Source organism: Gloeophyllum trabeum (genome assembly GCF_000344685.1).
Source record: "Gloeophyllum trabeum ATCC 11539 unplaced genomic scaffold GLOTRscaffold_00002, whole genome shotgun sequence".
Classification (NCBI taxonomy): Eukaryota; Fungi; Basidiomycota; class Agaricomycetes; order Gloeophyllales; family Gloeophyllaceae; genus Gloeophyllum; species Gloeophyllum trabeum.
In genome coordinates, this window is record NW_006920411.1 from 705,620 (window position 1) to 733,375 (window position 27,756).

The 27,756-nt window shown below is 53.9% G+C and overlaps 12 protein-coding genes across 12 annotated transcripts; 8 read left to right on the forward strand and 4 right to left on the reverse strand.

The window, feature by feature from the left end:
- Window positions 1-108: 108 nt before the first annotated feature.
- Window positions 109-2,159, forward strand: GLOTRDRAFT_113824 (DEAD-domain-containing protein). The gene is made up of 8 exons (XM_007863902.1): window positions 109-257; window positions 319-516; window positions 577-700; window positions 759-969; window positions 1,022-1,212; window positions 1,265-1,827; window positions 1,884-1,972; window positions 2,029-2,159. The coding sequence occupies exons 1-8, from the start codon at window positions 119-121 to the stop codon at window positions 2,089-2,091; spliced, it is 1,578 nt and encodes a 525-aa protein (XP_007862093.1). The 5' UTR covers window positions 109-118; the 3' UTR covers window positions 2,092-2,159.
- A 3,818-nt stretch (window positions 2,160-5,977) lies between these two features.
- On the forward strand, window positions 5,978-7,138 carry GLOTRDRAFT_14996 (uncharacterized protein; the record flags this gene model as incomplete). The annotated part of the gene is made up of 1 exon (XM_007863428.1): window positions 5,978-7,138. A coding segment is annotated over one exon (1,161 nt), but the record flags the coding sequence as incomplete, so codon positions are not given.
- Window positions 7,139-8,152: 1,014 nt separating this feature from the next.
- Window positions 8,153-9,489, forward strand: GLOTRDRAFT_113825 (uncharacterized protein; the record flags this gene model as incomplete). Its single annotated transcript, XM_007863903.1, has 5 exons — window positions 8,153-8,207; window positions 8,269-8,423; window positions 8,490-9,234; window positions 9,295-9,419; window positions 9,478-9,489. Exons 2-5 carry the CDS (start codon window positions 8,289-8,291, stop codon window positions 9,487-9,489), a joined length of 1,017 nt encoding a protein of 338 aa, XP_007862094.1. The 5' UTR covers window positions 8,153-8,207; window positions 8,269-8,288.
- A 468-nt stretch (window positions 9,490-9,957) lies between these two features.
- GLOTRDRAFT_113826 (Mob1/phocein) lies at window positions 9,958-11,254 on the reverse strand. The gene is made up of 9 exons (XM_007863904.1): window positions 11,156-11,254; window positions 11,012-11,099; window positions 10,888-10,960; window positions 10,761-10,828; window positions 10,677-10,702; window positions 10,490-10,623; window positions 10,297-10,416; window positions 10,191-10,237; window positions 9,958-10,133 (listed from the first exon to the last, which is right to left on the reverse strand). Exons 1-9 carry the CDS (start codon window positions 11,173-11,175, stop codon window positions 10,056-10,058), a joined length of 654 nt encoding a protein of 217 aa, XP_007862095.1. The 5' UTR covers window positions 11,176-11,254; the 3' UTR covers window positions 9,958-10,055.
- A 965-nt stretch (window positions 11,255-12,219) lies between these two features.
- On the forward strand, window positions 12,220-13,359 carry GLOTRDRAFT_113827 (class I glutamine amidotransferase-like protein). The gene is made up of 7 exons (XM_007863905.1): window positions 12,220-12,326; window positions 12,387-12,500; window positions 12,559-12,741; window positions 12,796-12,842; window positions 12,900-13,002; window positions 13,054-13,125; window positions 13,177-13,359. The coding sequence occupies exons 1-7, from the start codon at window positions 12,264-12,266 to the stop codon at window positions 13,270-13,272; spliced, it is 678 nt and encodes a 225-aa protein (XP_007862096.1). The 5' UTR covers window positions 12,220-12,263; the 3' UTR covers window positions 13,273-13,359.
- On the reverse strand, window positions 13,357-14,414 carry GLOTRDRAFT_54613 (RNA-binding domain-containing protein). The gene is made up of 4 exons (XM_007863648.1): window positions 14,120-14,414; window positions 13,818-14,046; window positions 13,670-13,766; window positions 13,357-13,612 (listed from the first exon to the last, which is right to left on the reverse strand). Exons 1-4 carry the CDS (start codon window positions 14,375-14,377, stop codon window positions 13,435-13,437), a joined length of 762 nt encoding a protein of 253 aa, XP_007861839.1. The 5' UTR covers window positions 14,378-14,414; the 3' UTR covers window positions 13,357-13,434.
- A 68-nt stretch (window positions 14,415-14,482) lies between these two features.
- Window positions 14,483-16,361, forward strand: GLOTRDRAFT_70062 (longevity assurance proteins LAG1/LAC1). Its single transcript, XM_007863906.1, has 6 exons — window positions 14,483-14,745; window positions 14,807-15,342; window positions 15,391-15,681; window positions 15,739-15,966; window positions 16,019-16,113; window positions 16,162-16,361. The coding sequence occupies exons 2-6, from the start codon at window positions 14,863-14,865 to the stop codon at window positions 16,187-16,189; spliced, it is 1,122 nt and encodes a 373-aa protein (XP_007862097.1). The 5' UTR covers window positions 14,483-14,745; window positions 14,807-14,862; the 3' UTR covers window positions 16,190-16,361.
- A 96-nt stretch (window positions 16,362-16,457) lies between these two features.
- Window positions 16,458-17,613, forward strand: GLOTRDRAFT_54617 (Snf7-domain-containing protein). Its single transcript, XM_007863649.1, has 5 exons — window positions 16,458-16,734; window positions 16,806-16,983; window positions 17,042-17,156; window positions 17,207-17,321; window positions 17,379-17,613. Exons 1-5 carry the CDS (start codon window positions 16,554-16,556, stop codon window positions 17,447-17,449), a joined length of 660 nt encoding a protein of 219 aa, XP_007861840.1. The 5' UTR covers window positions 16,458-16,553; the 3' UTR covers window positions 17,450-17,613.
- A 289-nt stretch (window positions 17,614-17,902) lies between these two features.
- On the reverse strand, window positions 17,903-18,690 carry GLOTRDRAFT_34014 (uncharacterized protein; the record flags this gene model as incomplete). Its single annotated transcript, XM_007863545.1, has 4 exons — window positions 17,903-18,036; window positions 18,093-18,207; window positions 18,262-18,378; window positions 18,433-18,690. 4 exons carry the CDS (start codon window positions 18,688-18,690, stop codon window positions 17,903-17,905), a joined length of 624 nt encoding a protein of 207 aa, XP_007861736.1.
- A 1,010-nt stretch (window positions 18,691-19,700) lies between these two features.
- On the reverse strand, window positions 19,701-22,087 carry GLOTRDRAFT_54623 (uncharacterized protein). Its single transcript, XM_007863650.1, has 13 exons — window positions 22,038-22,087; window positions 21,733-21,986; window positions 21,498-21,687; window positions 21,376-21,445; window positions 21,265-21,316; window positions 21,054-21,213; window positions 20,920-20,994; window positions 20,691-20,863; window positions 20,516-20,535; window positions 20,395-20,465; window positions 20,273-20,346; window positions 20,003-20,220; window positions 19,701-19,951 (listed from the first exon to the last, which is right to left on the reverse strand). Exons 1-13 carry the CDS (start codon window positions 22,038-22,040, stop codon window positions 19,836-19,838), a joined length of 1,476 nt encoding a protein of 491 aa, XP_007861841.1. The 5' UTR covers window positions 22,041-22,087; the 3' UTR covers window positions 19,701-19,835.
- A 2,471-nt stretch (window positions 22,088-24,558) lies between these two features.
- On the forward strand, window positions 24,559-25,560 carry GLOTRDRAFT_20246 (uncharacterized protein; the record flags this gene model as incomplete). Its single annotated transcript, XM_007863436.1, has 4 exons — window positions 24,559-24,741; window positions 24,961-25,165; window positions 25,222-25,418; window positions 25,471-25,560. Coding segments are annotated over 4 exons (675 nt in total), but the record flags the coding sequence as incomplete, so codon positions are not given.
- Window positions 25,561-26,385: 825 nt separating this feature from the next.
- Window positions 26,386-27,585, forward strand: GLOTRDRAFT_70072 (alpha/beta-hydrolase; the record flags this gene model as incomplete). The annotated part of the gene is given in 5 exon segments (XM_007863907.1): window positions 26,386-26,562; window positions 26,614-26,736; window positions 26,756-26,762; window positions 26,873-27,399; window positions 27,455-27,585. 5 exon segments carry the CDS (start codon window positions 26,386-26,388, stop codon window positions 27,458-27,460), a joined length of 840 nt encoding a protein of 279 aa, XP_007862098.1. The 3' UTR covers window positions 27,461-27,585.
- Window positions 27,586-27,756: the final 171 nt, after the last annotated feature.

A 27,756-nucleotide genomic window follows, 5' to 3' on the forward strand; every position in this document is an offset into this window, starting at 1 on the left:
ATTTGCTCTTCTAACGGCCTGGCACTCTTGCGAAATGGGACCTACTACTTACCGCAAGCGTAAGACCTCTCCCGTACGGTCTGAGGACGGCGGAGGCGACCACCATAGCCTCAAACGCATGCGACATGATTCGGACGAGTCGGAGGCGTCTACATCCGCTGTGGACGAGGACAGTGGCGTATCGAGTGGAGGTGAAGAAGAGGGTGAGGACAGCGATGCAGAAGAACGCTCTGTGCATGGTTTCGGGATAGATGAAGGTGCGTAGAGAACGGATTCATGAGTGGCTCAGGGTGGATCTGAAGCCAAAGGCTGGCGCAGATGACTCTTCAAACTCTTTGTCAAGGTTCTCCAAGCCGGCGCGACCAACACTGTCTGCACCCTCTCAGAACGCAGCGCACCTCCCAACATCGTTCGCCTCCCTCGGAGTCTCTTCCGCATTGCAACATGCACTCGCGCAGATGTCCATCCGCACGCCGACGGAGATCCAAGCCGCCTGCATAGCTCCTCTCTTAGAAGGCGAGTCACCGTGCGCGCGATCTCCGCAAAGCTCACAAGCTTACTCGCTAGGACTGTAAGGTAGGGACTGCATAGGAAACGCCAAGACCGGCTCGGGGAAAACAATAGCATTCGCGTTGCCCATCCTGCAAAAGCTCTCACTGGACCCGTACGGTATCTATGCCCTCGTCCTGACCCCCACCCGGTACGCTTCCGTCCTTCTTCGTACGTTGCCCCTCTGACATACGTTTGCCGCCTGCTAGTGAGCTCGCGTTCCAGATTTCCGAGCAGTTCGCCGTATTGGGGGCTTCGCTGAATTTGAGAACGGCGGTCGTGGTGGGCGGGATGGACACGATCGCACAGGCGCTGGAGCTGAAGAACCACCCGCACGTCGTCGTCGCGACCCCCGGGCGGATCGTCGACCTGCTCGAGTCGAATAGCGGGGAGTGGAATTTATCCCGCATCAAGTTCCTCGTAAGATTATGGCAGGATATTCATGCATCGTGTGCTGAACTAATTTTGTTAGGTTCTCGACGAAGCGGATCGCCTCCTAACGCCCACGTTCGCGCCGGAGCTGTCGTACCTGTTCAAAGTCCTCCCGTCGGAACGGCAGACGTGTCTGTTCACCGCTACGTGGACGGCTGCTGTGGAGAAGCTCGCGGAAGCGCCCCCGAGGCCGGGCAAGCGCAAGCCGTTTGTCCACCGCATTACTGCGCCGTGTGTTAGAGTCCCTCTTGGTTTTGACCGAACGCTGACGAGCGGCGCTTAGGGTCGAGACTGTGGAGACATTAAAGCAGTTCTACATCCTCGTCCCCTCGCACGTCCGCGAGTCCTACCTCTACGACCTCCTCTGCCATCCCCCAGAGTCGATCGCGCACATGCGCCGCGCCGCGCCGGACCCCACGCCCGCCGCAAAAAAGGGCAAACGCAAAAAGGCCGCGAAAGACGACGAGCCCGACACGCCGCAACAGCCCCCGCCGACGATCATCTTCTGCAACAAGCCGCGCACCGCGGCGTACCTCACCTCCCTGCTGCGCACGCTCGGGCTGCGCGCGACCGCGCTGCACTCGCGGCTGACGCAGCGCGAGCGGCTGAACTCCCTGGGCTTGTTCCGCGCGTACGTCGTGCCGGTGCTGGTGAGCACGGACGTGGGCGCGCGCGGGCTCGATATTGCGGACGTGGCGATGGTGGTGAACTGGGATATGCCGGTGGAGAGCGAGGAGTACACGCACCGCGTGGGGCGGACGGCGCGTGCGGGCCGCGGGGGGTTGGCGGTGAGTTTCGTGACGGAGCGGGACGAGGAGCGGGTGTTGAAGGTGGAGGAGCGGATTAGTATGTGTGGGTTTTGTTTTGGGGATGGACGGTGCTGATTGGTTGGTTTTGGACAGAGACGAAGCTGGAGGAGATTGTGTTGCCGGAGAGTCGGGTGTTGGAGAAGCTGAACGCTGTTTCTACGGCGAAGCGGATGGCGAATATGGTGCGCTGTCCGCTTGACTTTCCGTGGTTGTATAATGTTCATCCCCGTCCCACCAGGAACTGCACGACACGAATTTTGGCCGGAGGGAGCAAATACACAAGATGAAGCGAACCAACTAGGCTGTGTACGTAGAGCATCGCATGGACGGATACGAAAGGTCAATAGAATACCAGACGGATTAGTACACGCAGCATGAGCGAGCTTGCGAGCGGATGCTGCGTGGGAGTGCTTGCCACGAGAAAGCTGAGTAAGCAGACACGTGGGCGTCTAGACGCCCACCGTGCATTGGACGACGCGTACGCATCGTCGTCCCTTTGCATTCCCCTCTAGGCGAATTTTTCTCAGTAGGCTGTCGCGGCAATCGGGATTGCGTAGTATCAATATGTCTTCTGGAATCCCTGCTGGCACCAACGGGCATAATATTGTCAACAATAATCCGCCCGTCATATCTCCTGCCCAAATGGCAGAAAATCTCAGAAAGGGCCTTAAGCCAGATGGATCGAAATACCCCCGTAGTATGAGGAAGACAATGAAGGCTACGACTGCGGAGAAAAATAGACTCAGAGAGCTCCGGCGCGGTCTGGGCGAACCAGAAGTATCCGAGGACGAAGCTGATCTTATCCAGCTCTCTGAATCCGAATCAAGTCATTCTTCCACCCCTGATAATCAGTCTGAATCTCTACTGTCGAGAATGCTAAAGGCCCTCTCTCCAAGGAGTCGGAAGAAAGCCGAGAGCAAGATAATGAAGAAGATCTTCGGGAAGAAACGGCGCTCACGGTCATTATCGTCCTCCAGTTCCAGCGGCTCGGAAAGCGATGTGCCGATGAATAAGAGGAGAAAGCCGATTGTAGAAGAGGACATCGACATTGAAATGAATGACATCACTGGCTGGCACCCGCGTCTGAAGGAACTAGCAAATCTTGGTGAATATATTCCCCTTTCAATGTATCTTAACACGACTCGTCGGGAAATGCTACGTCAGAACAATAATGTACCACTGAGAACGGGCGTCGGGGAGAAATCTCGGAAGAAACAGCTTCTCGATGTAGCCAAGTACCGGGACGAAGGTGCGCTCACATCCGAAGAATGGCGGGAGGCGATGGAAAATCAAGTCGCGTTCTATCTCGATGCGGGCCAGGTGGAACAAGCAGAGCGCTGGGACAAGCATCGGACTTGGTTCACTGGTCAACCCACATTCGTCGCCGATTTCAGAATTCTATTGAAGATGGACATCGACTTGCGTCAACTCTATGTGTGGCAACCCTTCGTTTTCAACGCTGAGCGCTACCGGACAAAATATGACCGGATGAAGCTAGATGACTCCAACCAGCAAGTAAAGGATGCTTTGAAGGGGATGCAGGAGGAACGGGACCGACTCCACCGGTACGAACCATCTCGTCGGCAGCCACCCAGCCAGGTCACTTCAGCACCGGACACTTCATCTTCAAAAACCGCCGGGACTCGTCCCGGCTATCGTTCATTTCGTGACGAGAGACCCAAAAAGGCTTTCGTCTGTCTGGCCTGCTCGCGATCTGGCCATAGAGCCAGTGACTGCACGAACGGATATTACCCCGGAGGTGGACCAGTATATTGTCGCTGGAACACGAACTCGAGGCGGCTGGTCTCAATCAAATCCGGTGACAGCGTCTGTACCGCATGGAACACTTCCGGAGCGAGAGCGGGGTTCACTACTTGCACCAACCACGGATCGGACATCCGCCATATCTGTGCCTTCTGCGGCTCCCCAAACCATATCGCCCTCAGTCGAGACTGCGCCGCATCCGTCCGCCTCTGATCAGAACTCGCTTTACCACCGCCAGACGCCTTATGACGCGGCCGCTTTTCACCGGCTTTTGACAGAGTGCGGCTTACTTGAACGATACCCAGATCTTGTCACGAAACTAGTCGATGGCTTTCCTCTTGGTGACTTCTCTCCACCGCGAGAGACAATTATTCATGAAAATTCAAAAAACTGCACTCAGTATGCTCAACACGTCAGGAACTACATTGACAAGGAAGTACAAGCAGGGCGGATGTCGCAGGCGATGACGAGAGAGGAATGCGAACGGATGTGTGGAGGTCCCTTTGTGGTGTCGCCGCTGGTTTGCGCAGTGCGTCCGGGTGCCGACGGTGAAGAGGATAAGGTCCGAGTGTGTAGGAATCTTTCAGCAGCAACAGTACAACATCCCTCGGTCAACAGTTACATCGACCCGAAGGACTTCATCACGCGCTTCTCTACAGCAGCAGATTGCGCTGAAGTGGTGAGTCTATCTTTTCGATTTACCTATTACAATATCTCGCCATCTTCGAACGCACTTTCGTGCTTTTTTATCCACCTTCAATTTCACAACCGTGCACCATGACTTAGACCTATCGGGTCTGTGATCTTCGGATCAGAGGGCGACGCCGTGTTTGGACTGAGATGTCAAATAACAACGGGTCGCGGCTGTCACTCTTTCGGGTTTGACGAGCTCTGTCATGACGACGCGTACGGTCGTTGTCCCTGGAGGGGACGGGGTGGCAAACCCTCTGTGTACGGCCTCAGTCAGAGGCGGGGTCTGAGACCCTCCGTGTTGTCCAGCTCGGGGACGGGGCAGAGTGCCCTCTGTTGTTCTGCATAAGACAGATATGGACATACCCTAACCGGGTGGATACAGTGTGCCAACGCCCCGCCGGGAGCAGAGGCAGCAACGTTCGATATCGCTAGCGCGTACCGCACCATACCAGTCAAGCCATCACACAAGTTATTCATTATTGTTCGATTCGGAGACAACCACCATATAGACCACTGTGTTCCTTTTGGTCTCTCGTCAGCACACGGTCTATTAGGAGAGACCGTGGATGCGACAATGGATATCCTTGAAGTTAAGAGGATTGGGCCTACATTGAAGTGGGTCGATGATATTACGATATTTCGTTTTCCCATTGCCGGTGGTCAGCAACCAGATGGAAGAATGCTACCCTACAGCTTCACATACAATAGGCAGACAATATTCGACGTTACGGCTCCTCTTCAGATTCCTTGGCACGAAGAGAAGGGGCAGGATTTCGCACCGACATTTGATTATGTTGGATTCAGCTGGGAGCTACAGGCAAAGACGGCTCGCATGATACCCGCAAAACTCGACAAAGTACGAGGACAGGTCAAGACGGCTAGGATCACTTGGAGTCAAGGCCGTGTCCACTTACGAGAAGTGCAGAAGATGATCGGGACACTATCACACGTAACATTCATATATCGCGACGGACGTGCTCACCTGCCGTCATTGAATGCCTTCGCCTCCGAGTTCACAGATAACCCTTATGCTCCTCGACGCCCATCTCATCGCGTGTTGACGGACCTAACGTGGTGGCAGCAGCGTCTAGTACAGGACGAAGCGGTCCGATCCTTGAAGCCCCGGGGGCCGGTGACTGACTTAGGCATATGGGTGGATGCCTCGACGGATTGGGGCATTGGAGTAATATGGGGTACGCGACACTGGGACGCCTGGTGCTTGAAGCAAAACTGGAATGTGCCGCGGGGAAGCGGTCGCGATATTGGCTGGCTCGAAGGTCTCGCAGTTGAGTTCCTAGTCCGACTTCTGGAACTTAAAGGCTACGAAGACGTCAACGTGCTGGTGCGCTCTGACAATCAAGGGATCATAGGCGCGTTCGACAAGGGTCGTAGCCGCAATGTCGCAGTAAACGTATCAATTCAGCGGACCGTCATGATCATGACGGCCCGTAATATCTCCCTCACGTTCGAGTACGTGAAGTCCGAGGACAATCTGGCAGATCCCATCTCTCGCGGCGAGTTGGGGCCCGATTCGCTTCGTATTTGCTCATCGTTCGCTATACCTGGCGAACTTAGTCCGTATTTGTTTCATTATGAATAGTGCCATCTTTCAACTGGCGGTGGCTCGTGCCGCTGCGACCTCGAATCCGGATCCCGAACATCCCTCGACGGGGGGGCTTTCGTTTCGGGACCCGTCGCGCGGATTTGCAGGTCAAAAGAAAAAACAGCCCAAAAAACCCCGTCCTGACTGTCACATCAATCCATCTCCGTATCGTCCTCTCGTCGCGGCTTCCGATAGACTTCGTTGCTGGTACACGCCCTTCACGGAGGCCCGAGATCAGCGACTATGCAATTCAGTAGACTCCTCTTCAGTTAATAAGCTCTTCAACACTCTCTTAGCATCTCTCGACATCTCCACCAGACAAGAGTACGGCTCTGGCCTGCTTCGCTTTGCTCAGTTTTGCGATGATCACAACATAGATGAAAATTCACGCATGCCGGCTTCAGAAGAATTATTATCAATATTTATTGCCGAACGTGCAGCGGGCCTTCGCAGTGACTCAGCGGCTCAAAATTGGCTCCAAGGCATACACTATTGGCACAAGATAAATGGCGCACCATGGTATGGTAATGAACTACTCAAACAAACTCTCAAAGGGGTGCGCAAGATGGTTCCAGATTCTGCGAAGCGGGTCAAGAGACCGCCGGTGACGGTGGAGCATATGTGGGCACTCTGGCGGGGACTTGACTTAACGAACTCGTTCGATGCCGCCGTGTGGGCGTGCGCCTGTACGGCCTTTCGTGGTTGCTGTCGGCTGGGGGAGTTAACAGTTCCCAGTAGAAACAGCTTCGACGCTACCAAGCACGTAGCGCGCGGTACCTCCATTCGTTGGCAAACGTTACCAGGGAATGTACGGTCCGTTCATTTTCACATACCATGGACCAAGACCACACAGCACGAGGGTGCGGACATATCACTCACTGCCCGGGGGGACATCGATCCATGGTTTGCCATGCGCCAACATCTTCATGCCAACCATAACGTTCCCACGACAGCCCCCTTATTTGCATTCGAAACGTCCGCTGGCTCGTGGGCGCCCATGGTCAAGGATTGGTTCCTTATTCGCTGCCGCTCTATTTGGACGACAGCCGGATTACAGGACGTCTTCGGGCACAGCTTCCGGATCGGTGGGACGACGGAGATGCTGCTAGAGGGCATATCACCGGAAGTGGTGGCTGCGCAGGGCCGGTGGAAGTCGATGGCTTTCATGTTATATTGGCGCAAGATAGAATCAATTCTCCCGCTTTTCGTATCACGTTCTTACACCCATTCTCGTATTCAAGCTGCCAACGATGGACTAGAGCACTTCCGGGTACGCAATGGACTACCGGTCACTAATGTATAGCTTAACATATTGTACAATGCATTTGATATTGCCATGTAGGTCGAGTGTCCATCGCGAAGCTCTGGGTGGGGTAGTTTTCGCAAAAGGTCTCGAAAACCTTGCGTTAGAGCTTCGCTCTGGGTTGGAGGGTCAGTTTTCGAGACTGCAGTGTCTGACGGGAACTGTTCCAGCGCTCGGACTTCGGTTCTGTCCTCCTCGACGCGTCTCATCTCCGCAAATTCGGTCAGTTCGTTGCGCGCGTCGAGGCCTGCCCTCAAGTAGTCACGTGACCCAGCGGGACTCGGGCAGAACCGAAGTATCCCCCCAACCCACGAGAAATCATATACACATTGAGCGGGTTGGAACATTTGATTTCTCGTGTTTTCTATCTGCTTACAACTAGAGCGCACAAGAGGCAAGCTAGTACACGCAGCATGAGCGAGCTTGCGAGCGGATGCTGCGTGGGAGTGCTTGCCACGAGAAAGCTGAGTAAGCAGACACGTGGGCGTCTAGACGCCCACCGTGCATTGGACGACGCGTACGCATCGTCGTCCCTTTGCATTCCCCTCTAGGCGAATTTTTCTCACCCACCCACCACATCCCTTTTTGTTTGCGGCAGCGCTGGAGGGTCAGTTTTCGAGACTGCAGTGTCTGACGGGAACTGTTCCAGCGCTCGGACTTCGGTTCTGTCCTCCTCGACGCGTCTCATCTCCGCAAATTCGGTCAGTTCGTTGCGCGCGTCGAGGCCTGCCCTCAAGTAGTCACGTGACCCAGCGGGACTCGGGCAGAACCGAAGTATCCCCCCAACCCACGAGAAATCATATACACATTGAGCGGGTTGGAACATTTGATTTCTCGTGTTTTCTATCTGCTTACAACTAGAGCGCACAAGAGGCAAGCGTTGTGGTGTTTTGATAAAGACATGACCGCCACTATAATAACATTGCCGGCGGCTGTGGCCCGGCGGCAGCTGGAAAGTGACGAACGTTTTCACACGTTTGAAATCAAGATTGCGCTCTCGCAACCGGCGGCACATTGCAAGGGAAGAGGCTCAGACCAGACCAAAACATCGACGGTGCGTCCCCCGGCTGCGTGTGTTTCGGTCGCGACTAAATAATCCAAGTAACGTGAACTAGACGATTCATTCCTTCGCGCGATGGAGTCCGGTGACTGGGAGAATGTCATGCAATACGTTTCAGAGCCGCTGGAGACAGACATCCTGCCGCACGGTGAGCCGAAGCCTGTCTCCGAGCTGGTCGCGCCGTTGTCCGCGCAGGTGCCTACGCCGCCGGTGCGTCGCCCTTTCGTCACGGCCAGGCTTGCCACACTGAGCTTGCCACACTTTCCTCTGCCACAGGACTCGCAGACGGCCACGCCGAGCAGCGAAGACCCCGCGGAGAGCACGATCGTCTCCGTCTCAACGACCTTCTTCCCCGGAGCCAGCGTCGACCCTTTGCCCCCCGACCTCGTCCTGCTCTCCTCCGACACCGTCTTCTTCTACGTCCACACCCACCGCCTCCTCACCGCCTCGGAGAACGGCTTCCACTCGCTCCTCCCCGTCACGCCGCAGCAGCCCAGCAACGACGTCGGCCCCGTCCTCACCGTGCCCGAGCCCTCCGCCGTGCTCAACGTCCTCCTGCACACCATCTACCACATGTCCTGCGCCCACTACGCGCCGCCCTTCTCCGTCCTCGAGGCCGCCGTAGCCGCCATGCAGACGTACGGCGTCCCGCTGCGCGCGCACATCGCGCCGACGCTCCCGCTCTACCAGCACCTCCTCCTGCACGCGCCCCTCCTCCCGATCGCGCTCTACGCGCTCGCCGCCCAGCACGACCTGTACGAGCTCGCCGTCGCGACGTCCGCGCACCTGCTCTCCTTCGCGCTGCCCTCGCTCACCGACGACCTCGCGCGCCGCATCGGGCCCGTGTACCTCAAGCGCCTCTTCTTCCTCCACCTCGGCCGCGTCGACGCGCTCAAGCGCCTCCTGCTCCCCCCGCCCCAGCCGCACGGCCCGACCGCGTGGTGCGACGCCGTCGAGCAGAAGAAGCTGACGCGCGCGTGGGCGCTCGCGGCGGCGTACCTCGCGTGGGACGCGAGACCAGGTATACGATTCGTGCCCTCGTCGCACTGTATGCGCGTGCAGCTGACGGACTGTCCTGCAGATGTGTCGACCGCGACGATCGAGTCGGCGCTGAATCCGCTCGGGGAGCAGCTCACGTGCGATCTCTGCCGCCTGGCGCTGAAGGAGAGGATAAAAAGCCTGACCATCCAGTGGTCGGTAGTCAAGGTCAGCTACTTCCGTTCCTCGTCTCGCGGGTGAGAGAGGTGCTAAAGTCGGTCTCTAGAGGACCATTTGAATGCCGGTGGTATCCTCGATCTCCCCGTAAAGCAAGACGCTCCATCCACAGCAAGCCACACGTCACCGCCCCACCCAGCTCACTCCGATAGACCGGTCAGCATTACCGCTGGCCCCCGCCACAATCTCTCTCCAAAAGCCCCGCAACGCAAGTTCCCATCCCCCGCAGCAGTCAGTGTACATTATCATCAAGCAAGCAACCATCCACGAATTTCTTCTGTATAATACTTATCCCCGTCCCCTTCCCTTCCTCTTATTTTGCAATCCCTGCTTCTGCTCGCTGTTTCCGCGCTTCGCAGTCATATAAGCTTTACCCCCCCAAGTTCAACTTAAGTCCAATGTAGCGCTAACTTATTATCTCTATATAAACGCCACTGAGATCCGTGTATATCTTGTACTTCTTTCCCTCCCGCTTTAGCGAGTCACTTCAAATCAGATTGAGAGTATTTCGAACTCGTTATTGATTGCATATGCATCCCGAACTTGGGAGCGACGGACATTGAAAGCATGCATGCGTAGGTATGTACAATACGTGTATGATGGTGATAACACGGGGTGATGAGGAGGTCACCGCTTGTCCTCGGCGAGGATGGCGTCGTTCAGCTCGTCCAGGGGCGCGAGCTCTTTCTTGTCGATCAGGTCGAACTGCAAATCGCGTCAATATCATAGCACAGCTCATACATTCCAGTCGAACGAACATGCCTCGTGCACGAACAGGAAGAAATGCCGGTAGCTGGTGTTCAGATGCGCTTCGGGGTGGACTGTCAGGAACTGCACCTTGAAGGAAGGGACGACGACACGGACGCACCCTCGATGCCCAGCGCGCATATGTGGTCGAAGTGGTTGCTGTACAGGTGCGCGTACACGCGGAACAGCCGCCGGATGATCGTGCGCACCGTGTCGCGGAAGCCCCGCGGGAACGGCACGCCTGCACGTCGCGAAACTCAGAGTAAGGAAACGAGAGCGGTCGAGGAGGGGGAAGGGGCGGGGGGCTCACGCACCGATCTTGTTGGGGAAGATCGCCTCGTCGTCCAGGATGCCCTGCGCCCAGTTCATGAGCGCGTCGACGTACTCGGGCGCGGGCAGCTTGGTCGGCCGGCGGTACTTCACGCCGTCTTCCCACAGGTATTCGTAGCTGCCAAGCGGGTGAGTAGGTATAGCGGGAAGGGCGGTGAGACTGAGACTGACCGTGGGCCGGCGGACATGATCGGGCACTGGCGAGATGTATCGTGAAGGGTCAACACGCTTGGATGCCGCACGGGACACACGCACCTCCTGAGGGGTACAGAACTCGGTGACGGTCCCGTAGAGCATGTTCAGGTGGTTGAAGAAGTCCACCGCTGGGCCATATCAGCTACCATTACCCATAATATACATACCGTGTTGAGTGCCTGCGTACCGTGGACAGCTAACCACTCATTCTCGTCCTCCCCCTCCGGCAGCTGCACCGCCAGCCTCAGATTGCCCGATCCCTATCCCATTGAGCCTCCTTCCCTCTCTCATTTTATCGCAAGAGAACTCACCAGCGTCGCCTCAGCATACTTGCGCAGCTGGTACTGCTTGGTGCCCTCGGGCACGTCCTTCCTGGGCTTGAACGTCCGCGTCTTCCCGCTTCCAGCGCGCAAGTCAGGTGGGCCACTCTGGCCGAGGTCGAGTGAAATGCTCACAGGCCAAAGAATGAAGACATGCTCGGGGTGGTATGTAGGATGAGAGGGGTATCAAGTTGAAGACTGAAGTCTGAAGCTGCAGTACACAGTACAAGGTGAACTGTATGCAACTGAGAGCTGAAGCTGAAGCGTCCGAATCGGTGATACCCGCATATACAGGGGGTGGCTATGCTATGTTAGTAGATAATGGAATCATCTGTGCTGGATGCCTGCTCTCGCATGCCGGCGTTTATGGTCTTGATCAAGAGTCTATGCTTCGCAAAGCCAATGCTCTGTGCAGAATCGTACTCGGGAGCTATGCTAAGAGTACTTTTGGGATATTGAGGCTCTACTGGATGACTTCCCGTAACGCTAAATCGCTATTTTTTCTAAAATTTCGTCCCTAAATCCCTAAAATCTGGCCCCGATGTGATCGTGCCGGGATGCCGAATTGTCACGCTTTCCATGGTAACGTTTTGTTGATGGCGGTCGTCAAGCAAAGGCGTCTCTAAATCCTGGACTTTACAGAGGGGTCCCTACCCCTCTGTAAAATGCTGAACGTCTCTAAATCCTCGCTTAGAGTCGGCTAACACTCACTTAGCGTCGGCTAGCATTGATGCCTCGTGAGCGCCTCCATATTTGGATGAATCTCGTGCTTCTTCGCTCCAGCAGCGTCCTGCGTCTCGCAGCAGCGAAGTGTCCCCACGGTTTAGAGACCATCTCTATTTCCCCATATTTATCCCATCAAAATCGATCACTCGGTGTGACCACTTCGCTGACAACGCCTTAGAAATAGGGAAAATAAGGATTTAGCGTTACGGGAAGTCATCCACTGTCCGCCAGAGTGTCTCGAAAAATCTCCCGGGAGATGTCGATGAGTAAGCTCGACGTCCGGTAGGAAAAGACCCATGATTTCCAGATCCCGGAAGAAAGGGAGCGCAGGCGGAGCAATGGTCCCCGGAGGTTTGCTATGGCTCGGGCATGCGATCGGACAAGGGCACATCGGTTCTCCCTGGCTCTATCCACATACTATTGCGTCATAACCAGTTTAGACTGTGTTATATAAGCCAGAAAGCTCTGGGTACCCGGGCAGTTACCCTCTCAAAGCCAACGCTAGCACTCTACCGCAATGCCAGGACGTATCCTCTTCGTATTCACGTCGTGCAACAAGACCTTGACCGGCGGAAACACCGTAAGTCGAGAGCAGTGCTGACAATCGCTTCTTTGTCTTATCCGCCGTTCCTTTGTCCAGGGCTGGTACCTCCCCGAGGCCGCGCACCCTTACTACACTCTCGCCCCGCATTACACCATCGATTTTGCCGCTCCCCAGGGGCCCAACCCGCCCGTCGATGAGAGCAGCGTCCAGGTACGCCGGATCCATAGGAAAACGTCACATCACCTCGGCTAATCCCTCGGCCAACCAGAACTTCAAGGACGACGAGAGCCAGAAGTTCTTGTCGGACCCGACCGTGCGCAAGAAGCTCGAGGGCGCCAAGAAGCTCTCAGAGGTCAACGTAGACGACTACGACGCCGTCTTCTACGTTGGCGGACACGGGCCCGTCATCGACCTAGCCACTGACCCTGTGAACATCAAGCTCGCCAGTGAGGTGAGTGCATTGGTACTCGGTAATCTCACTCACTGACGGAAATGCGCCATGTAGTTCTATCGCAAGGGCAAGCTTACCGCCGCCGTGTGCCACGGGCCAGCGTGAGTCTTCCGCACGTATGTGGAATGAAAGAGCAGTGAACTGACATTGAGAGACAGTGCCCTGGTTGGCGCGACGGACTCTGAGGGCAAGTCGATCTTCGAGGGCAAGGCCGCCACAGGGTTCTCTAACGCGGAGGAAGAACAAGCTGGGAAGGTCAAGGTTAGTGGCATCAGTACGAAGCCTCTTGACGGAAGCCTGATGTCTCTCCAGGATGTGCCCTTCCTCCTTGAGGATAAGATCAAAGCTCTGGGCGGAAAGTACGAAAGCGCCGAGCCATGGCAGGTAAGTTGGGTTGTTTATATCAAGTCACCGAGGTTACTCAGATTATCATAGCCCAAATTCGTCATTTCTGGACACCTATACACTGGTCAGAACCCAGCATCTGCCAAACCATTGGCAGAAGCCATCCTGGCGGGGTTGAAAGGGTAAAGTTGGATAAGAAGTGAACCAAATGTAACATCACCTTTGAAACTGTAACTTGCAATATAAAATCACAAGTTCTTAGCAGAAAGACCGAGACCTGGGCGTTCCGCAGTCTATTCCGCGAGCGCAGTACTGTACACGGGAGGATCGACGATTACTTACAACACGTCAGATATATGCAACGGACATGATCCAGCCCTTTTTAAGCGTGAAGCCGTCCAAGGCTTCTTTCGCCACCGTGGCGAGTTCCGGCGAGTCGAACAGGACCTGCGCCATCTTTACCTTCTGCCCGGCCGCATTAGGCTGGGGCGCAGGCACCACGTGTGTGGACTGGAAGCCCTGATACCTGATATACACGCCGATTGAGACATATCAGGATAGGCACGCAGGAGATAGTACGCACTGCTGGAATAGGACGGATAGTACGTCGTCTGTGACTTCTTGCGGGAGATTTGTACATAGTAGGCGCGCGGAGGGCAGACTGACGGCTGGAGGGACGGCTGTGGACATTTGAGAGGGTTGAAGCGAAGGGTGATAGGGACGGCACGCACCTTGCTTGCTCCCCCCCTCTTCATCGTCTTCGATCTCCATCTCTTCGCCATCTTCGTCATCAGCTTTTTCCTTCTTTGACGCCCTCTCGTCGACATTCATATCGTCCTCCCGGGCCCGCTTGTCCGAAGCAAGTGTCGCATTGTGCACTGCCGCGGCCACTGGAGGGATGAAGTTGGGATCCTCCCTCCGCAGAGTGGCGTACGACTTTGACTTCGCATAATGGATACGCTGCGACGCGGAAGAGGAAGAAGAGCGCGTCTACCGTTCAGCCCCGCATGACCCGCGTGCAAAAGCGACGAACCATCGGCTTGTCATAGAACACCATCCCCTCGCACGCGCGCATCGCCGCCGTCGCGCCCGCGAGGTCGCTGAACACCAGGAACGCCTGCCCGCGCATTTTCGCGCCCTTCTGCGCGACGACGTCGATGACCTTGCCGTACGTCGTGAACAGCGCGAACAGCTGGTGCCGCAGCTCCTCCTTGTTCACCTTGTCATTGAGGTTGTTGATGTAGAGCGTGTTGTTGGGCTGCGTGCCATGGTCGCCGGCGGAGGAGCTCATCGTAATTAGTACAGAGGGCAGCGGAGGTGCAGCGCCGATTCGCCCGGCCGTTTCCGGTCGTTTGGTGTTTCAAGAAATGGGGACTTCGCGTCGAAAGACACGTTCGTGGCGTTACAGCTCACGCAAAAATTCCTCCCTTTGAAGTTGGCTTGGTCGTTGCGGACGCGTCAAACTCAAGCTCTCGTTGTCGGGAACGTCAGGCGCGTTCAGGAGAGCCCTCTCTATCGACGCTCGCTGCGCTCCTTGCTGGCGCAATTTACTTCGGGTACCGAATACCAATACCCCCGCGTCGAGGTATTCAGGACTTCGACTGCTCGATATATCCCTACTGGGTGTGTGCTCTAGATAATAGAAAACGCTCGGGACAGGTGAGTATAACGTGCACTATTAATACAAAACGCGATCTCCTGAGCGACGGGGGCTGCGCAGAATCAGTCCACTTTCCATGATAATTACTGCAACGACCCAGTGACAAGAAGAACAACATGAACGTCCAGCAAATGCCCCAGTGGCTTCCGTCTTTCGTCGCTCCATTCCTTACCCTGTCCTATCCCGTCGATAGACCGGCAAACCCGGACTCCTTCCCCAATTCCTCCTATTATTCCACGGGTCCTCTAGATGCTTGCTTCATCGTGTCCTGTATCATCTTCATGGCGGGATTCCGGGACGCTCTGCGACTGGGAGTGTTCGAGCCTTTTGCAAGGTGGCAGCTGACAAGGGGTAGAAGGCGGCACTCCATCCCGGAGAAGGATGCCTTGAAAAGTGAAAAGCAAAGTTTGAACGGCAACGGTGCTCACCAGAACGGGTCCAGTCTGATCCAGGAGGCCAACGGCCACGACGTGGGAGATCTTGCATCCTATTCGTTAACGAGCAAAGAGGAACAGAAGATTACTCGGAGCGTCCTCCGCTTTGCCGAGCAAGGCTATTCATGGGTATACTGGACCTTCTCGTGGTGCCTCGGCATGGTGAGTGGTCTGTGCATAGCTTAGTTGTTGACTTTGATCATACCCCAGTACGTCTACATGAACCTGCCCACTGAGGTTTTCAACCCCACGGCCGCCTGGGAAAACTATCCTCATGTCCCGCTGCCCGGTCCAGTTAAGGCCTTGTATTTGATCCAAGCTGCATTTTATATCCATCAAGTATTAGTGCTCAATGCCGAGGCCCATAGAAAGGACCACTGGCAAATGATGACCCACCATGTCATCACAATTGGCTTGATCCTCCTCAGTTACTACTACAATTTCAACCGCATCGGCTGCATGATAATGGTCATTATGGACTGGTGCGACATAGTGTTTACGGTGCGTGAAACGCGATCCTGCTTGGACTGGAATTGATTGAACTCAGATGCTTCGCAGCTGGCGAAAATGTTCCGATACCTAGAGATGTCCACCGCGTGCGACGTTGCCTTCGTATTCTTCCTGCTTTCATGGTTTATGACTAGACACGTTCTATTCATTTACGTGCTCAAATCCACGTACTATGATCTCCCGAGGGTCGTGTCGTTTGACTGGAAGCCTGAGCAAGGGTATCGCTTTGTCTACAGCACTTATGTGATCTTCAATTCGCTGCTGTTCGCGCTCCAGGTATGGTCTCTGGTCCCAGGCGTACATTTCGTTGCCCTGACTCTGCCTACAGATCATTCAGATTCTGTGGGCATTCATGATCTGCCGCGTAGCCTGGCGTGTCGTCACTGGCAAGGGTGCCGAGGACGAAAGAAGCGATGATGAAGGGTAAGTATCACCGGGTTCTTGCGTGTTTGTTAGCTTAATCCTCTACAGTGAGCCAGGCGGGAAAAAGCGTCGCTAAGGACGCGTTGGTCGGGTGACTCCTGGGTCAATCGGTTGCTTTTGTTATATACCAGGTGCGCTGTGTCAAGTGGCACAGCGCTGCTCTCGTCATGTATATTTGCTCAATTTTACGAGGTATAATGCTGCGTAATGAATGGAAGATTCGAGGTTGCAGTCCTCGCTTCGCGGTGTGCTGCGTTGCCGGTGATTTCCTTATCGGTCGATCATAACCGTGACGCCTTGCCTGCGGCGTCAGTGCACAACCACCAGCCACATTCGACCCGTCAATTGACTCTTGCGTACTGGTAGATCTGCTCCTTGCTACCTTTACTCTTGTGTGCTGCGCTAGAATTCGATTTAATACTTGGTGACGCCTAACCAGAATGATGGCCAGCCTTATGAGCTACTTTGGTGGGCGGAAGGACACGAAGCAGGCAGCGAGGGAAGCCATTGTCGGGCTACGACAGCAGTTGCAGCTGATAGAGAAGAAGGAGGAATATCTGCAGAAGAAGATTGAGGAGGAGACGAGGAAGGCCAAGGCTAATGCGGTGACAAATAAGAATCGTCAGTCATGTTGTTGCACTGCTCCTTGCCCCCTCACCAACTGAGTCTACTATGCCCGTGAAACATACCAGTCGCAAAGCAAGCACTGATACGGAAACGGGCACACGAGCAGGAATTGGATAAACTGGCCGGCTCGCGACTACAGTTGGAGTCGCAGGTCAACACACTCGAGTCCGCCAACTTGAACGCGGAGACAATGACTGCTATGAAGAAGGGTGCGGATGTACTGAAGACGATCCACGGCAACATGTACGTCATCGTCTGTACCATCCGCTCATGACACCTGGCTCACCAGAGCCCGGTCTAGGACGATGGATAAGGTTGATGCAACGATGGCTGCTATCGAGGAGCAGAGAGCTATCGCGAACGAGATTTCCGAAGCAATATCGAATCCCATGAACGCTGGATTAGACTACGACGAAGTACGCTTTCTGCCGCCATTGGGATGTATCATAACTGACAACCCTTTTAGGAGGAGCTGAAACAGGAATTGGCAGAGTTGGAGCAAGATCAGTTGAACGAGCGGCTGATGGAGGCCGATCATGTACCAGTGCATGCTCCATCTGGGGCAACTCGCGTCGAAGAGGGTGAGTACTAGTACTGGTCTTTCCCCTCCTCAGCTGAACACGTTTCTTCCCTTTCAGCGCATCGGACAGCAGTGGAAGACGACGAAGATGCACAACTCAGGGAATTACAAGCCTCTTTGGCTATGTAGTTTGTCGGGGTTTCAGGTATAGGACTGCACTTCTGTTTCCATTGTATATGATCTATCCCTCTGTCATCCCACCTACGTTACACTATTCCCGCCATTGCGTGTGTGTCAGTATTATTTGTGTTAATATACCGTCGTGTCCCGCTATGCAATGTACCATGTTTTCTGTCATCTTCCCAGACAAGCGACAGCAGTCGCGGTACAGTATGCAGTGCTTGCGATGCATTAGACGTACTTGTATCTAAGGTGGAATGCCACTAACATGCGATGAGAGCTGAATGCTAACGAGGCCAGTGAGCTGGGGAAGTACTAAACAAGAAATGAGCTGAACGTCCGACATTGTTTCTAACTAACCGGTGATTGATGTGTATGCTTACAAACAAATTAATTGATAAGTAGTCCATCTCGTAGGGCACGATCAGAAATATTACAATTAGGTATACGTCCCCGGCATTGTCATGAGAAGCCTCGAATACCGAGGACTCGTCGAACGTCGCTGGTGAACCGCAGAGAATCCAGCATGGGTAAGAGATCTAGTAGTGCCTCGTCGTGAGGATCATCTGTCCAACCCTCTATGGGAACTCCATTCGCTAACCAGATATCTGTCAGGATTCGAAGAATACATGAAGAATGCAGAAGAGCTAACCCTCGTTGATACTGTAACTTATCGGTGAGTTATCCACCAGGAACACCCGTGCTAAGTCCTGTTCCACTTTCGACAAGTCTTTGGAATACGAACCGTTGGGTAACAAGGTACATGACTAGGCGGGGTAGTGTCAACCATGGCCTGAGCAAACAATTGGCAAGGGGCATACCTCTCGGAATAGCCGCCGAGCCAGTATTCCCCGACCGGCGTCAAGCCAATCAATGACTGGATCGGCATACTCCTGCATCGATGCAGTAAATATCACGAGCGTATACCATGTCGAGACCTGCCCAGCAAATAAGCAAGAGGATCATGAGAACTTGGGGGAACGTCAACGTACCTTGCGAAGGAAATAGTCCGCAAACGGTCGCTTGTAGACATGATACAGCGTGCTCCGACCGCCCAAGACCACCTCTACGATCTTCCCAGCACCCTTGTTCTTCCGCCCAAAAAGACCGCTCAGTCCAAACCAACCCCGCCCGTTACCTGTGCCATACATAGGTCTTGACGTTGAGTGGATAAGCGTTTCGTCTAAGTCAAGGACAAGGGTCTTGGGAAGATGGAGAGGCGTCTTCCGAGCAACTGCCAATTGACGCATCGAGGACTGTTGAGAGGCATCGGAGGACGTCGAAGATATCGTGGGTGTAGGCGTCCTCGGCGGAGACGTCGGCTGGGAGGCATCTAGGACAAGATCAGGAGGAGGAGTCAAGCTTTCTGGGGCAGTACGGTCGACTGGAAGTAGCGTGGACTTGCTTCCGGACCGAGGAGGTAATATTGGATCTGGGGATTGCGGGGCGGCTGGGGAAGAAGCCTGCTGTGATAATACATATTTCTCGTCCCTACTTTCCCCTTCGCTTTCCTGTCCTTCCGCGACAGACTGCTGTTCCACCGGTACTTGAGCAGCTTCTTCCACTCGTCCCCGGACCAATACGGCTGCACAGGCGGCACAGACGGCATCCCAGAAGATCCAGAGAATGCGGATGAAGAGGAACTGCTCCGGCCGTGGCTCTGAGTTTGCAACAGAAATTGAAACGGGTTCGCTTATGGGTTTCTTGATAGGCAGGACCCGCAGGAAACCGGAGGGTGAGGATGCGGAACGCCTCAGCGGTGAAGCAGTACGTGTGTAGTCGCTAAGGGAAAGACTGGTTTGGACACGTTTGAGACCACCATCAGAGCCTCTGCGACCCTCTCTTGCAGTTCGATCCCCTAGATACGTGTCTGACGATGGCGCTCTCTGTGACGCCAGTACATCGAACTGACGCGACAGGTAAGTCAAAGAGTTCATCCTCGTATCGTCCTGGGTCTGCGTCGTCAGCAAACGGTGAAATCCAGCTTAGCAGCAGCTGAGGATCTGTCTCCTCAGTGCACTGTCTGGGCCAGCAGCCGGAGGAATCGGGTATAATGTGAGATGTAGATGAAGTGAAGTCAGAATACGCTGGGGCATTCCAGTCGTGCCGCACGCCACCTTCATGCCCGCAATTCCATTTACGGAAATTTGTGGCACGACACCGTCTTGGGCCGCAGCCCTTTCCAGGCAGGTTGCCTCCCCATCGAGGACCGAAGACTGGGGTACATCCAAGCTGGGGGGAGGTTTGTGATAGCTGCCAAGTCGCTTATAAGCGAATATAGGACATCATTGTGATCAAATACGGTCTGCATCTGTATCACCTTCTCCCTAAGTACAGTACTTGCAGATCCACTCCTAGCAACGACGCCCATGTATATACCGCAGTCACCTATCCCTTATAGACGCGAGGCCATGGGTTCCCGATCAATGTATCGCACCATGCTCGGTGATAGCTGGTTCAGGTTACTGACGCCCAACAGCCGCATTGCCCTCTCGATCTCTTCTCGCATGACTAGTTCCTGATAAGTTCGACGAGCAGTAAAGGAGTGAAACGCTGACGCACTTTGTACCACTCTTCGGCAGCCCTCTTCACCCCAGACCCCATTAGCGTACAGGAATGGCCTACCCATGCCCACAGCTCGTGCACCGAGACAAAGAGCTTTTAGAACGTCAGTCCCGCGTGTGACCCCTCCATCCACGAACACCTCGAAGTCCCGTCTCCACAGAAGATCGGACCTCGCCTGGCTAAGCTCATATAAAAGGGTCATAGGGGATGGAGAGCTTGTATCTGCGGTAAGTTCGAATAGACCCACAGGTAGATCGGACGACGCACAAGTCAAGTTGCCGACCACCGTGATTGGACAGAACAATGCCCTGAACGCCGTGTTCATAAGCTATGATGGCATCCTGCAGATAATGTGAGCCTGAGGGTGGGTGTAGACTGATTGCGCTTACCTCGACGCTTTGGATGCCTTTGATGACGACGGGAAGTTTTGTAAGGGATTTGATCCACGCAACATCTTCCCCTGCTACCTAGTTAGAGGCAATAAACCTTCCATATGAGACCGAGGCCTACAGCAGACATCCGCATCTAGCCTATTTGCAAACCTCTACTCGATAATGAGCCCATGTGAGCTCCCCGTCTCATTTAACGAGTACCTACGCTTGCAACACCACGTCCTGATGCTGAGCCCGGTGCATCTTGCACTTGCGTAGGGCCCTACAGCTATCAATCAGCTTTCACGTCTAACGCAACGTTCAGGCGGTGCCGTACTGCAGAGGTATTATCAGCCTTGGCTCTCTGATCAAGTTCCCGGTTCCCGGCCACGATAGCGTCGACGGTCAACATGAGGGCTTTGAAACCCAGGCCCTCCAATCGACGGAGCAGGGACCCGGCGGCGACCCTGTCTGGTGACATATACATCTAGTAATGGTACATTAGACCAATGATGATGTTGATTGCATTTAGCCTATGCACACCTGGAAAATCAAAGTCTGATCCGGATGCCTCACGGACATCACCTCTTCGACGGAGCAGCTGGCATATTGTGATAACTGGGAAGGATTTGAACCGCTCAATACGGCTGGCAAACGTCTCAAGAGTAAGCACGTACTCCTTGGATGAGGCCTTCCTTCGCTGCTGCACGCGTAAAATTCATCTCGCCGTCCTGATGTCCGAGTCGAGCGAGAGCCGTGGGGGTAATGTATATAGGTAGGGAAGAGGGGAATGACAGCATAGTAGTGTTGGTCGACACCACGGAGACCTTGCGCAGCCTGCATATGGATCTTCAGTCAATACATTTGCTACGCCGGGGAGAAACCTACACTCGAGGTCTGAACCAGAATCGTTTGAAAGCGGCTACATTTTCGTGGTAAGCTGTAAGGCCATCACGTTCTAAGTATCGAGGACACCAGTAAGTGCTGGAGTGGACATACAATTTTCGTCATCTCCTGCTGATCGGTAATATGCCCAGGCAGTCGTAGTGAGAGCCTTCTCAGCGAGCTCCTACATTAACATATATTAACCCAAACGTCAGTCCGCTGCATTCAAGACATACCTCTACGTCATGAAGGTTGAGCGCAGCGGACGGAGGAGGCAGAGAGGCTCGCGCTTCCATTACTCTCCTCTCCTCCTGGCTAAGCTCTTTACTTTCTTTTGGGAACGTAGCCGGATCAACCGGGCCAAGGTGTGCCTCTGACGGAAGCTGCGAGAGCGTACCGGGCGGATGTACCGGTTTAAACGCCTTTCTGTTATTCATCAATAAGACATAGTGTGAAGTATGCATAGGCTACAACTCGGCGTCGGCTACGTACGTGGCGTCTTCTCCGGCATACTTCAAGATTGCACGGCTCCCGCCAGGATGTGTATCCAAAATGGGCGTAGTATCGTAGACTTGGCCCTCTATGATGACCCAGCAGCTGTCCTTGGACTTATGCTTCTGGACATCCTGGTAGGACACGTATTTTGGCGCAGATGTGCTCGCCTCTCCGCTTTTCATGTCTCTGTCTGAATCAAGATACATAGGGCGCAACATTCCTTCCCCAATCTGGCACACTTCAGCATGGTAGAAACACGAGCAGGTATAGTATGTGCGCACCATTATGCCCAGAACAGCACCACCGACGGCGATACCACGCAGACTACGTGAAAACGTCCCCCTGCCTGCACCATTCCCCGTAGCCGTCTCGGTTGGCAGAGACCTCAGATTCCAACCAATCCGATGAAGACTTGCTCCACGAACCAGCCTACTCGCTCCTTGATTGCTCGGCCTCAGGAGAGCAGACATACTTGGACTAAGCAGAGCGCTAAGTCAGTAGGTCCATCCGCGCTGGCTCACATGTGAATGATTGATGCCAGCGTGCTATTCCGAGCGTTTGGGTATAATTGACACAGGCCGTGACATCCCAAGAGAAGTCGACGAACTCCAAACGGAGGCAGAGAAGTCCAAGCATGTAGTAAGAACCGCCGAGACGGGAATACTGAAAGTCAGAGCGTTTCGTCTGGTTTGAACTTCACTCCCTGTAAGGTCATCGATCTTGTCTCAGATTGACTCGAACGGCCTGCATATTAATTTCGTAGACTGCAACACGTCCTAGTGGCTTGCCAATCAGAAGATGTTGGATCCGGGGACGGTGCAAAGCAGAACGGCAAGCTTTTGGAGAGGCGGCACATGCTATCTCTCTAAGTCCGATGCTGAAGAGATGAAGACAGGAGGTATACAGCTGTTTCCACAGAAGGTGTTTGTGGGTCCTCCGCTCTTAGAAGTCTACCCGCCGGTCACATAAAGTTCTCGCTTAGACCGCGTCCCAAACAAAAGCGCAAAGCGGCTGTCATGCATAAGCTCGCTCACAGACGTTGCAGGCCACGAAGCTTCAAGCTCAAGGTTCTCCTCGGACTCGTGATGTTCAGGCCTGATCCTGCTGTCTGTGGCGATGGCTTGTCGGCTACTCGTGTGCCGCGAGGTTTATTGGCAGATACTTGAGACTTTCACGACTTCTGTGGCTTTTTGACATCGCGAACTCGCTGGCTTGCGCGAACATGAGTGAGCCAGAAGCGAATGCACTACTTACTGCCAGCACGCCCTATGATGGATGTCGGGGATCACGAAGAATACAAGACCCAGGAAGTCCACTTTCGCGACCAAGATGGCGAGCCTTAAGGTTGCTTAAGGTCCAGGCTCTATTCCTCCGCTCCGAGAAATGCGTAGTCCCAACGCCCATCTGCGAACTGTCGCGCTGGATCTTATTCATTGTTTGCCCATTCAAAGTCCAGAACATGCTGCGAAACTCTATCTAGTCTTGGTACAGTAGGCCCTGATGAAGCGGGCGAAACCATAAAATGGCCGACGGTGTTACTCTATACCGACGCCTCTTTTGCTCTGCTTGCTCCCACTTTATCTGCGGCCATCTAACTTGGACGTCGGTGCTTTAGAGCAGCAGCAGTCATGCCTTCACACGATTGGGCAGGCAGGCCGGCACCCCAGGTGCCCCTGCTCTTTCGTGGGTGAATAACTCTCAATTTCTCCTGGCTTGACCATGGCGACTAATGACATGGGAAGATGTATGTCTTCAAATCTCTGGCCCCTCCTTGGACTCCACAAGGGATCGCACAACTTCCGCAATTCGATCATATTATGGGAGTCCTATGACCGAAACACATAGATCTCGTCCTGGTATTTCACACAGGGATCAGATTTGTTTCCGGGAATACGGCATAGCTTCACATACGTATATTCAAGTTGCTTACTACTCCCGCCGAAGGCTATGCTGAGGCGGACCCATTTCCATTCAGCTTATGGGTCCCCTTGAGTCCGTGTAAGTACGAACTGTCTGGTTCATGTCTGTTGGCTGGTCGTGATAACTCCCAGAGCATCATGATTCACGATGCTGTCCTAGGTCTGGGGCATCCTGACCGAGGGGATCTGCACGAAGGTCACGTCGCAACAAAAATTCTCCGACTACTAGCACGACCGAAGGCAAAGTTGCAGATGAGTTGAGGGTGCTTCGAGGCCGGATAATATTCTAGCGTTTGTGGAGTACCATCACGGTTTAAAGCGGTTTAATTACTGCTTCTCCGGCCGTATGCTTCTAAGCTGTTTGATTGTTATGTCGCTGCCTGGCATCAGTGTATTTCTCACGGGTGAATCAGCTGCGATGGGCCATGCATGAGGTTTCATGATGAGAAGCAAACGTCTATCGCTATGATGGTTCCTCCCTTCTCCGGTTCGTAGTTGATAGTTAATGGAGCTATGCTGATGGCAGTTGATGGCGTAGTAGATCTCGGGATCCGACCGCGCAACTTCATCCGAGAAGTGCGTTATCTGCGATCCCGTCCTTCGAATGCTTATGATCTCTCTGCTACGAAATCAGATTTCGGTTTCCGATTATACTTCACCATCATAGTACTGGTGCTAAGTCCTCGGGTGGGGCTGTGATTCTATCAATGTCGCAGAGTATGATTCTCAGCTCGGGCGTATATGAAGTGCCTGGCTATACCTTCCACGGACGCTCCTTTGCAGACTACCGCCATGGAAGACGTGCAGGCTGAATTTAGGGAGCTGCGACGTATGACTCCCTTCCCTCTTATCTTCTGCGACAAACTGACGAGAGATACCTACAGTGCTGGCATGGACTCTCCCTATATTTGCCATTGCAATCACGATCTTCCGGCTCGGCATTCGAGTCCGCAAGCGGCAGCTCTGGTGGGATGACTTCTGGGCGCTCATGGCAGCGATATGCCTCACGATCTTCGTCGCCGCTATGGAACTACACTTCACGGACGAAGGTGAGTCTCCTTCCGAAGTAAAATACGTACCACTGAATTTCGTCAAGGTTCCTATTCATACACGACCAGAATTGCGATATATTATATGTAGGTCATGCCGTCTTCTGGAGTCCTCGCCGTTCGTGACGCCCGATGCGCAGGCTTGATCAGTTCTTCTATGCAGTCAACTGGTCAGTGCCAATCCTTGTCTTAGCGCCTCTAGCTGCTGACGTTTGCTATAACTTAGGTGCTCGAAGCTATCGATATTACTCACCACCATGCGGCTGTGTGCGCCCGGTCCATTCAGGCGTTGGCTCTTTAGAGCGGCTTTGAGTTTCGCCGTCGCGTGGTTAATCCTCTTTGCCCAAGTTTTCTGGGTGTGCGAAAGGCAACCTGGGTGGAAGGACACTCCCGCACCGCAGTGCAACCTTGGAAGAAATGTCGCGATAGCTCAGGTCATAAGTACGAATCTCCGTACCGCACCACGACTTCGATTTGTCGCTGACCCCTCATTCTAGCGGACGTTGTCACCGACGCGATCTTGGTGGCCGTGCCCCTCAAACTGGTCTGGAGGGTGAAGTTAACAAGACCGCAGAAGATCCGGATTATTGCCATATTTTCCTCAACATCAATTGCGACGGCTGTGAGCTTGTATCACTCCTATGCTATCCTCCGGTTCGGAGGGTTCCAAGAGGCGAGGGCCGCTGTCATCCAAGTAAGTTTTTTTTAGAAATACCCATGGTCAGACTCTGATAGAAATGCCGTAGGACGGCGTGAGTTTGATCGTGGCTGACCTTGGCGTTGTCGTCGCGTTCTTCATGCGCATAAGCTCTGTTGACGACTCTAACCATTCCCGCGCTGTCGAACTGTCGCACTTCAGGGCAACCCAAAGAACGCTAAACCCCGTCACGGTCAATGTGGACACCAGCACCACAGTTTTCACCGATTACCGACTCACCCAAGACATGGTCAAAATACCGAGCCCTGATATCGCGAGCACGGACTCGAAGCCGCCCTTTCTGGATGGTAAAACGGGACGTGGTGGACCCCACGACTTCGATGAAGTCTAAGTGACATTCGTTTGTACTGTATACCCTGCTTTCACGGATTGCTATGAGCAGCTTGTATTAGAAACCCTTTCTCAGTGCTGGCGTGGTGCTGGCGTTAATGTTGTAATTTTTGTGGAACAATGTAGAAGTTACGGCACCATATGACAGACTCTGGGAAACATCACGACGGAGGCACTAGGGACTATTGATCAGACATGCGAGCAAGTCTAAGCCCAAGGAGCATTGTTATCCCCGACTCAAATGAGTAGCCAATCATAGTACTCGGAGCTTCAAGTTTGAACGCCCTAAACTAGGGTTCGGTTACCGCGCCCCATGTGACATTGATAGGTACACGAGAAACGATTGGTGTCATGATCACGATAACCTCTTGCTTCAGCTTCCGCCACATCAATGATCCTCAGGACTCATCAACTTCCGCTTCCTAGCGAAGCCCGACGAGGTGATCCCGGCCAAGTCTTGATGACAGCACTTCTTCATCAACCCGCTGTGAGGGGGAGAAGATGATGCCCAAGATGTATGATATACCGTGCTCCGCGGTCGCGATAAAACAGCGCGATGGGACAGTATACCTCCACTTGCATCGGGAGCTCTAGAAAACACACTACCCACAAAATGGCACACAACCTCACCACAAAAATTGTCACATCCTCGGACGGGGCGAAGATATACGCAGAGGGTGCTGGTAATCCCAACGGTCCGGGCATCGTATTCGTGCACGGGTTGTCCTTGACAGCAGCGGTTTTCGATCGTTTCTTCGAGGACCATGAACTGCTGAAAGAATTCCATCTGGTGAGTTAATCGTTGTTGATGTAGTACCTGGCGTACTAACATACTCACGAGGTGCGTTATGATTTACGAGGTCACGGCCGCAGTGCAAAGCCAGATACTATCGAAGGCCATGCATCGTCATTGTACGCTGACGATTTTGTCGCTGTTGCCAATGCATTCGGTCTGAAGAAGCCCGTTCACTTTGGCTGGTCAGTACACTCGTACCCCTACGTCGTACAGCTCACTGACCTTATACCGTAGGAGTTATGGAGGTGGGTAACGTCCACCATCGAAGTTCAGATCTACCGAGGTAAACGTGACCTCTTCTAAGGGACTGTTGCGGCCGATTATGCCCAATACGTGCAACCCCTACCCGTATCCGGTGTCATATATGCTTGCTCACTCCCATATGTCGGTCCAATCATGAACGTCGTCGGTCTGCCTGCTATCCTGGGTTTCCTTCCTGGCCTATTGACGACCGACGACGTTGTGTTGAACCGCCGCACCGCCATCGAGTTCGGTGACTCTGTCTGGGCGGAACCAGAAAAAGTCCCCTTCAAGACCCGATGCGAGTGGGTCGGCTCCTCAATCTTCCAATCCCCGAAAGACGCCAATTTCGTCCTCACCCGACCTCAGGACCCCGCAGGCTTATTCAAGGCTGGTTCAGAGGGTCTACCCCTACTTGTCCTTAGCGGCACGGCGGATAGGCAAGTTGATGGGGAAGTGCTTGTTAGGGAGATGAAGCCGCATTTCAAGGACTTTGATGCGAAGTTCTTCGAGGGTGCAGGTCATGCTGTCTTCTACGACGCATACGAAGGGACTCGCGAAGCGACAGTATCTTTTGTCCGTCGAGTAACCGTGAGTGCTGAATTGGTATCATCGCATACCCCGCAGTGACATCTCATGTTATCAGGCATAGAGAAAGTTGGCTTCTTGAGCGCCACTTCTTCCGGGCTCAGTAGATTACCAAGGGCAATATGTGCGCTGACTACACTAAGATACCTGTATATCCAGGGAAGTTTTTACTCCATACCTGCAAGTTGAACCGTTTTCTACTTGAGTTCGTTCCTAGCTCCTGCATTGTCATCAGGGACGCGGAAGTACCCGCGGTTCACCAGCACGCTCTATATTGGACTACGCGGATGGTGACCGAAAGTGTTCGATCATGGCCATAATCCTGCAGGTTGTGAACGAGACTGGCTGGCGAACTTAATG